Source organism: Athene cunicularia, assembly GCF_003259725.1.
Source record: "Athene cunicularia isolate RWA chromosome Z unlocalized genomic scaffold, athCun1 chrZ_part3, whole genome shotgun sequence".
NCBI classification, from domain to species: Eukaryota; Metazoa; Chordata; class Aves; order Strigiformes; family Strigidae; genus Athene; species Athene cunicularia.
In genome coordinates, this window is record NW_020799144.1 from 7158 (window position 1) to 16289 (window position 9132).

A 9132-nucleotide genomic window follows, 5' to 3' on the forward strand; every position below is an offset into this window, starting at 1 on the left:
TCTCGCTCCCCTCCGCGTGCTGCGCCCGGTCTCGCGCCCCCCCTGTGGCCCTCGCGTTTTCCTCCGCTCCGGCGCCGCCGCCGCCGCCCCGGGAAGGTATCGGGGAGACGGCGGGGGGTGGCCGGGAAGAGGTGGTTGCGCGGTCGAGTACTGCGAGTCAGTGGGTTGCGGCGGCTGGGGGAAGGGAAGGCAGGTATGGTCTGGGCCTGAGGGGAGCCTCGTCTCGTCTCAGCGGCGCTGCGCGCGAGCAGACCCCTTCCCGCCGCTGGGGCGGGTGGCCGCAGGTGTGTGGTGAAGGGTGGCTGCGGGGCCCCTTGCGCCCGCCCGCCCCTGCCTAACCCGCCTTCCATGGGCGCTGTTGTCGCTTCTGCAGATGAAAGAAACGATCATGAACCAAGAGAAGCTCGCCAAGCTGCAGGCCCAAGTGCGCATCGGTGGCAAGGTAGGAGCCGCCTCCCCACCCTGCCCTCGGGGCTGCATGTCCCTACACGCACACAAGGCCTAGCATGGGGTGTCCTGGAAACCGGGGTACTCGGCTTGGCTTGTCTGTTCTCAGCAGGCTTGCAGCCTGTGTTCTTGTGTGGGCTGTTCCAGAAGTCACGCGGTATTTGAAGTGAGTAGAACTTACAGCAAGTGAGCTTGAGTATAGCTTTCATGCCAGATTATAGACGGTTATGTTCCAGACTCTTTGTCAGTAATCTTTAAGATGCCCGTGGCTGTTTTTTTGCCTTTTCAGACAAAGTTGGAAATAGTGTACTTGACATGCTCTTGTAATTGTAAACTAACATGCTCAGATGACCTTTTTATTTTCTTACGCCATCTGAATATATGTAGCTGTGTGATTACATATCTGAAAATAAGAAAGTGTGTTTAATATAGTTGTATGGTAGTAAACATGTTAATTACGGTGTCGGGTTTTAAGGCAAGAATTTGTTAGTAATTTTTTTATGCCTAAGGAAGTGTCCATGCAATATTTTATAATACAAACTATTTAAGAGCACTCTTGCTGAAAGAGTTTCCAGGAACTTTAATTCCTACGTTAATTTTTTTTTTTTTTTTTCTTTAGCTGGTTATTTAGGCAGACTTAAATCAGAGTTAATGTAGTAATTAACTGGCTTGGTGATTTTTGTGTCTTCCATGGATGTCTTACTGGTTAAGCAGAGAACTACTGTATTATATTGATGACTGTATGCATGTTGTTAGTGTGTGTTTATTTACTATAGAGGCTTTTAATGTTTGTCATGTAAGAGCATGCATTCAGACTACAGCTCTTACAGCTCTCTGGTCAATATAGGTCTTTTGGAGCCAGCCATTAAGCAGAACTTACAATATGCTGCTGGTGCTGTTGTTCAGGTTTAAAATTGGCCCGTGAAATACTTTGAATGCCTGAACTTGACTTAGAATTTGTTTTGTAACTGGAAATTATTACTGGGATGCTTCATGGCTTTGTCACCATAAAAATTGTGGAAGAGGCAAAGGAGGAGTCGTGTCAGTTCTCCTTGTGGGAAAAGTTTGCACACTGCCTCTGTTGGAATATTTTCATGATGTTGCAAGGCTGTACATACTACAAATAAGCTACATATGTTTAGGTGGAGAGCTGTTATAGTACTTTGTTATGTGAAATTTGAGATTTTTGTGTAGAATCTAGCTACAGCTAAATGTTATGGCTCTTCTTCCAAACCTTTTTAGAGGAGTGGCAGTTGAGTCAGTAGTATTCCACTGGTGGCCTGCTGTACCTGCTCCTCTTTATATAGAGATAGAGGGGTGTGAACAGCATGTCTCAACATGATCAGGATAGAATCAGCATAGTAAAAACCTGTAGTCTTTAGGAGGTTAAATCTGTGGAGATGAAAGCAGCAACTGTTCATTTAAATTTAACTCAGGTTGTCTGAAGTTTGGTATGTTTAATAGGGGTAAAAAGGAGGTACCTACCTAGCCTTTGATTCAGGATACCATTTTCTGAAATTCATTGAGAGGTCTTTTGTCCAGAGAGACTTAACATGTATCTTATGTGGCTCAATTCCAGCGTTGTAAAGGTACTAAAATGAAGCTATTTCTATTATTTTAGTAGTTTTCAAATTGTATGTGCTAACCTGACAGTAGCAGGGAATGAATATCAAGCTTTCTAGACAGATTACTAAATTTTTGAACTATAGTCTTGCAAGTGTTAGTTTCATGGCTTTAAAATTCCTCATTGTAACTGAATTGTGTGAGAGGAATTAGTGCCCAGCCAGTTTTCTAACTTCTACTAGTTAACCCAGAAGGTATTGTAGCTATTTATATGTCTGGGCAGCAGCACATTCTCTGTTGTTAGCATGTGGCACATAGATACTTGTAGTAGGAGGGATTAGATTAATAGTTAGAGTGTGTCAAAAAGTTTCACATTTCCCTGGACATTTATGTTAGATTTTACTGAAGCCTTGTGATTGTGCAAGGAAGTACAGCATGACACACTCTGCTTTTTTTAAGGTATAGGTATCTTCTAATATAGGACAGTTATTTCCCTGGAGAAATACAGAACTCTGTGTCTGTAGGGGAAGTTAACCTTTCTTTATTTTCCTTTCTAAACTGGCATGGTCTGACATACTGTTTAGAAGTATCTTTTAAAAACATTTATAAAATATTTTTTGAAAATAAGTGTTCTTCAAATATGTAAATCCATAAGGTGGGAGATGTCTGTTTGGAATAAAAATTTAATATTTTGAGTTTTCTTATATTTGTTAATGATATTTGGGTATTTTGAGTTTTCTTATATTCGTTAATGATATGTTTAACTTTATGGCCTCCATTATCAAAATTTGTCTACAATTTAAGAAAGATGATCTGAGGAAAAACTCATTAGTTTCAGAAATTACATAAAACTGTGCTCATTCTTCAGCTGTATGCCTACAATAACAGACAAGGGTAAACTTGGAGTTGTTCTTTACTAAGATGCTGCAGAATCTTTACAAGAATTGTTTAATAAACATTCTTTGGTGCACTGCTTCTAGACTGTGCTTTTGCCAAGAAGGGTTGGACCATATGACCCCTGAGGTCCCTTCCAGCCTGGTATTCTATGATTCTAAAGCCTCACGCTTCTCACAGACATGCAAAGCTTGCCTTATAGCAAGGGAAAGACTGCTGCAGTGCAGCTGGAGGGGTGGGATTGTGTGCACTGTAATACAGAAGTAGAACTTTGTATGATAAATTGATTTCTAGATGGCTGCAGAGTAGTTGCATGGCCTTGAGGATTAGAGTTTGTGAAGAACTACTTAAGTACTAATTTGTAACTTTTTTTTTGCTAAAGGGTACTGCCCGCAGAAAGAAGAAGGTTGTCCACAGAACAGCTACAGCAGATGATAAGAAACTTCAGTTTTCGTTGAAGAAGCTGGGAGTCAACAATATTTCTGGAATTGAAGAGGTAATTGCTTCAAAGGAAAAGTACTTTTCTGTATAGAAATAGAAAATCTATCAAAATAAATTTCCTGGTAAGTAATGTCCTAAACTTGTCTGTAAATTATCTGTAGGTCTTTATTGAACTTTAAGAACTTTAATTCCCTGTTAAATTGAAAAAGCTTGCTAAGGTGCTTTAAATACTGGATTTTTTTCTTGCAGGTAAACATGTTTACCAACCAAGGAACAGTCATTCACTTCAATAACCCTAAAGTTCAGGCATCTCTGGCTGCTAACACTTTCACTATCACTGGCCATGCTGAGACAAAGCAGCTGACAGAAATGCTTCCTAGCATCTTAAACCAGCTGGGAGCTGACAGTCTGACCAGCCTGAGGAGATTGGCAGAAGCCCTACCCAAGCAATGTAAGTTGAAACTTGAATGCATTTCATGCTGGCAGCTGACATGAGGCTTATTTGTATAGCAGCAGTGAAATTCAGTGCACTCTTGCTGTCTGCAAGCATACTATAGAATGCTTATAAAGAAATGGAACTCTTAGATCTTATTTACAGCTCAAATCCAATGTCAGGTATAACTGGGTAAAGCAGAGGCACCTGTTAACATATCTTGCGGCTGGTCTAGGACTGGCAAGTTGTAGACAGGCTTGATTTTGTGGTAGTTTACTTGATGTGGCTACCATATTTTGACATACATCATTCATTAAAGCTAGGTAAATGAGTTACTCTGAAAGAGTTAGGTTTTAAAAAACGATAAACTTTGAGTATGTCTGTTTTGACAATTCGAATGGAGACATAAGTAATAGGAAAAGGGACTTAAGGACAGATCTCTTGCAGTTTTTTTGCTGCCTCACAGGTGTGGTGAAGGCATTTCTTGCATGGGCTTTTCTGATAGATAGGAGGGACTCACACAGTATTTGTAAGAAAGTATGTTATACTTTCTGTGTTTGTAGAACAGTAGAGAACAGGACTGACATGAGCATTAAGCTGGATACACCAACTTCTTATTCTATGCTTAATTTGGTAAAAAACCATGAACACCTATTCTTCCTCAAACTGTGGGAAAAGTAGAGGAGGAACTTATGTTGTGTTTGGAAAAGGTGCTGACAGGCTTGTTGGCACTGGGAACATTCCTCTGTCCTGCATATACTTAAGCCCATTCCTGCCACGTTATGGGACACCCTAAACATGGATAAAATGGAAGAAGTTACCATTGTGTCCAGTTCCTGGTAGCTGTAAACTTGATTTGTTCCTTTTTTCTTCCTGTGCTTTGCTGCCAACAAGACAGCCTCTATTTCAAGTCCTGAAGTTGATACTTCCCTCCTGTCAACTTCCTACTGAAAAAGTTCTGGTAGAAGTAGCTTTCAGGAGGTGGGGTAAACTGTTTCTTTCCCCGTGGAGCTCAGGTCCTTCTTTCCTTATGTCACCTGTGTGGCTTCCTTGTGGCGGTAGTAGGGCTTGAAAGATAAAAAGCCTTGAAGAATTTAAAATTTATCTCCAAAGATCTCTCTTATAACAAGGTGGGTATATTCTGGATAAGCTAAATTGTGCCATTTTAATATTAGGGAAGTTTGTTTAAAAGTGCTTGCTTTGTATGACCTAACAAATGGCTGTTCCTTTCCACTTAGCATGCCAGAGCAGTTGCACAAAACTTTCCATTCAGCATTGTTTGCTAGATTTGGAAGCCTGACTTTGAAGAATGAAGTGTCTATGAAGATTGTGTTTGCAGGTGCTAAAGTAAACTTAGTCTGGTTTTAGGACTGAGAGAGGATGCAGACAATTTAGGAGGAAATAAAACAGTTTGCTTTTAAAATGTCCTATTTGACACTAAGATGCGCGCTTAAGCTGTAACAGCTTTCTGCTATTAGAAAACAAAAGGAAGATTATCAGTACCTTGCCCTAAGGTCCTTCAGACCAAAGTTTATTCACTCACTGTTTTGGTTCTCTGGAAATCAGGGTACAGGTCTAGTATGAACCTCTTTCTTTCCTCATGCTTTCCTTGAAAACTGAGAAGGATTAATTAGGATAAAACTGAGGTGATAGAGAGTAAGACACAGCTTACCCTTGGTAGTACAGCTAAGAATAGCAGTAAAAGTAGTGGCACAGGCACCAAGGGACCTGAGGTACCTATTCTTAGCATTATACTGCTGTAGTTCAACAGATGTCCACTGTAGCAGAACAATGAGCATGGTTAAGTCTCATTAGCTCTGGCAAATACAGTGAGAATGGTTAAGCAGTTAGTGAATCAGCAGAAATGTGGACCAGAACATGTGGTTACCTCAACCACCGCAGTGTAAAGTTGTGCATACAGTTCCATATTTCTCTGACTTTGCCAGGTAACAGTAGTATATTTAAGTACCTCTTAACCTGCTAGGCTGTTTGAACATTATCAGTAACAAAGGGAATGTGAACTTCCTAGGTTAGTTGAAGATTTTTATTCAATGGGGAAATTGGATAAAACATTGTAGTTTAACTCAGAATTTTTGATGTTTTCAGAAAACACAAAGCAAAAAACAACTAGTCAAGATGCCTATGGTGAGCTTGGCTGTTTGTCCTGGTTTTGGCTGGGATAGAGTTAATTTTCTTCCTAGGAGCTGGTACAGTGCTGTATTTTGGATTTAGTGTGAGAATAATGTTGGTAATGCACTGATCATTTAGGTGTTGCTAAGTAGTGCTTACCTTAATTTAAGGATTTTTTCAGTTTCCCGTGCTCTGCCAGCGAGGAGGTGCACAGGAAGCTGTGAGGGAGTGTGGCCAGGACAGGTGACCCGAACTATCCAGAGGGATATTCCATACCATAGGATGTCACGCTCAGTACATAAACTGGGGCGAGTTGGCTGGGGGGGAATTGCTGCTGCAGCATCAGTCAGTGGGTGGTGAGCAACTGCATTGTGTATCACTTACCTTTTCCTGGGTTTTATTTCTCTCTCTTTTGTTATATTCCTTTAATTAGAATAATATTATTATTTTATTTTAGTTATCAAACTGTTTTTATCTCAACCCATGAGTTTTGTTTTGGTTTTCTTCTCTGTTTCTTTTCCCCAACACACTGGGAGTGTGGGAGGAGTGAGTGAGCAGCTTGCATGGTGCTTAGCTGCTGGCTGGGGTTAAACCATGACACTGATGCTTTTGAACTACTTGCTTTTGCAGCTGTGGATGGAAAAGCACCACTTGCTACTGGTGAAGATGATGATGATGAAGTTCCAGGTAATAATGAGTATGCAGTGAAGGAAAAGGAAGTGAATTTTGCCAAAAGCATCTGTAGCATAAGATTGGGCCAGGGATGGTAATGGTGTTTGCTGCCACAGAATTTCTGTGGGCAGATTATTTGTTTTCAGACACCATGAGAAACTTCCTGGTTTGAGCTAGCATTTTTGTCCTTTGTAGAAGTAATAACTGTGGCTAAGATAATTATTTAATACTCAATAAAAAAGGTGGGAAGAAACTACCTTCTTAGTGTCACTTTGCTCAGTTGTGGGTATAGTGAAGTTAAATGCTCTTAGAACTGTGCTTTATAATGAACTATCTGAAACTTAATTGAGCCAGAAGAATGAACCATAATCCCTTAAAAGTTATTTGGTCTGTATTTTATAAGCTGAAAGTTTCTAATGTTGTAAGCATTTGATTTGAAGTAGAACTTTGGGGAAAAAAAAATCCCAAACCAGAACGTTTGGCAAAGTGGAAGTGGGTCACACTTCTTAATTTCAACTTTCTTCTTTTTCTAGATCTTGTTGAAAACTTCGATGAAGCTTCAAAGAATGAGGCAAACTGAAATAAGTGTCACTTTCTGAATAAAGTTAAAACTTGAGAAAGCTACACGGAGCTGCTATTTTGTATTGTGACTGCTTTGATTTTATTTCCTGATGAGATCTCAAGATCTGTGGTATTTGGAAACTCCTTGAACCTGCAGCTCTTTAGTTACTGCTTGTACACAATTTTATTTTTGTGGCCTGATTGAACGAACCTATGCTTTGAAATAAGTCATATTGCTAACAAATCTCTGCCTAGGCATAATTTTTGAGTAACTTGTATACAAGCAAAACCCCATCTTTAATGAACTTTGACATACAATAAAAATATAAAAGAAACTTTCTGGTGTGGGTTCTTGTCAGAAAAGCAGGAAGAAAAGGGCCATAAATCATAAAGACTTGCTTTTCTACAAATCATCCTCCTGTTGCTGTGTAAGAAAACTAGCTTCCAAAAAAATTTTCTTTGCATAATGGAGTATTTTGGACTTGATCAGTGAATTCTCAGTGTTTGCAGATCAGAGCTATGTACACTCTTAGGTCAATTTGTAATCTATTGAATTTAAGAAATAGATCTGTATTCTACAAACAATTATTAGTGGTTTAATATAACGTAAAATATACAACTTGAGAGAGAACTTTGGCCTTGAACAGTGGCAAGTTGTTGACATCTTGGGGGAGCTAGATAGTAATGTTAAATTTTTATCTTTAGGGAGTGTTCAATAGATATTTCAGGGTGTAACTGTTTAATGAGTTAAAGAATACTTCCCCAGTATTTTAATTTTACTTATCGCAAAACGTCACTTTTGTGGACGAATGAAGCATAGGAAGGGGAAAAAGCCATAATAAAATTGATAATGGCTCTTAGTTCAGTATGTATTTAACATCTTCAGATATTTTTATCTAATAATTATATTGGGGCGTTTCAAGAGTATGTTCTTTCTATTGCTTTTGTGTGTTGCAGAGTAAAAAAACCTTGTTTTCTGGGCACAAGGAAGACTTTTTAAATTCCAGTCTGACCTTTGCATAGCTGTTGCTTCCAGTGGTGAAGGCTAGACTTTGTGTCTGGGAGTCTTTGGTGTTAATGATAGATCAGATTGCTTCCATAACAGAAGCTAAAGTAGGATTGTCTCTAGAAAAAATACTTCTGGAAGTGGAAGTTTATCTTGACTTGTGCAGGATAAAATTCAGAGTGAAACTTTGCTATAGCTGTAACAAAATTCTCCTTGTGCCTGGGAAAAGGTGGGTCTGTGCCTGACTTGCCAAGCATGTTTGTCATGGTGTAAGTCATTGCTGTTAGGAAATGGTGGTTTGAGGTAAGACAGCAGTCTGATGGAAGCATGAGGTGCCTGAAGTCAGGTGCAAGAGCTTACAGTAACAATTTCAGTTTACTTGTCTCAGTTTGCAAGTACTTTTACAATTGAAGTGCATTCACTGAGTTGTGGCAATAAGGTAGAAAAAACCGCCAAACTATGCAAATTTGAGTTTTGAAATGAGGGTGGTGATTTTAAGGTAATTGACATGTAAAAGGTAAAAAACAAATTTTACAGAGTTGTTTACCACACTCGTGTGACTGTTGAGTCAATAAATGCTGATTTTCTTGAGAAATTAAAGTGTTGCCCATTCTGTGATTCAAATGTGTAAGTCCTCAGAAATACTTCCTTTAAGCCACTGTAGCCCTTAGGAAATGTTTCATACTGGTTTCTGTCTCACAAAATGACAGTGTCTTGCTTAGGTGATCTAGACAGTGTTAGCCTTTCCCCCCCCACGTGCTTGGTGCTTCAAAAACAAAGTGCTTGCTGAAACAGTGTTTTTGAAATGCAAAACGATGCTAATCCAGTGATAAGCACCCATGTGACATGTCTGTGGAAGTTTACATCTAGGTAGGCTCTCAGTCAGGAAATACTGGCATATCTTTGTCTCCCCAAACTGACTGAGGATCGAGATATGATCAGAATGTATTACTGATTATAGCAGATGCTAAATGGCAGTAGTTCT

The 9132-nt window shown here is 39.6% G+C and overlaps 1 protein-coding gene across 1 annotated transcript; it reads left to right on the forward strand.

Moving 5' to 3' along the window:
* Positions 1-6: 6 nt before the first annotated feature.
* BTF3 (basic transcription factor 3) lies at positions 7-7476 on the forward strand. The gene is made up of 6 exons (XM_026866619.1): positions 7-96; positions 374-442; positions 3287-3400; positions 3595-3796; positions 6539-6595; positions 7114-7476. Exons 2-6 carry the CDS (start codon positions 374-376, stop codon positions 7158-7160), a joined length of 489 nt encoding a protein of 162 aa, XP_026722420.1. The 5' UTR covers positions 7-96; the 3' UTR covers positions 7161-7476.
* Positions 7477-9132: the final 1656 nt, after the last annotated feature.

Bases quoted from the DNA above. Each gene is read 5' to 3' on its own strand.
- BTF3 (XM_026866619.1), top strand. From the start codon at position 374: ATGAAAGAAACGATCATGAACCAAGAGAAGCTCGCCAAGCTGCAGGCC. The intron at 443-3,286 runs GTAGGAGCCGCC...TTTTTGCTAAAG, and splicing joins AAGTGCGCATCGGTGGCAAG to GGTACTGCCCGCAGAAAGAA. The intron at 6,596-7,113 runs GTAATAATGAGT...TTCTTTTTCTAG, and splicing joins TGATGATGATGAAGTTCCAG to ATCTTGTTGAAAACTTCGAT.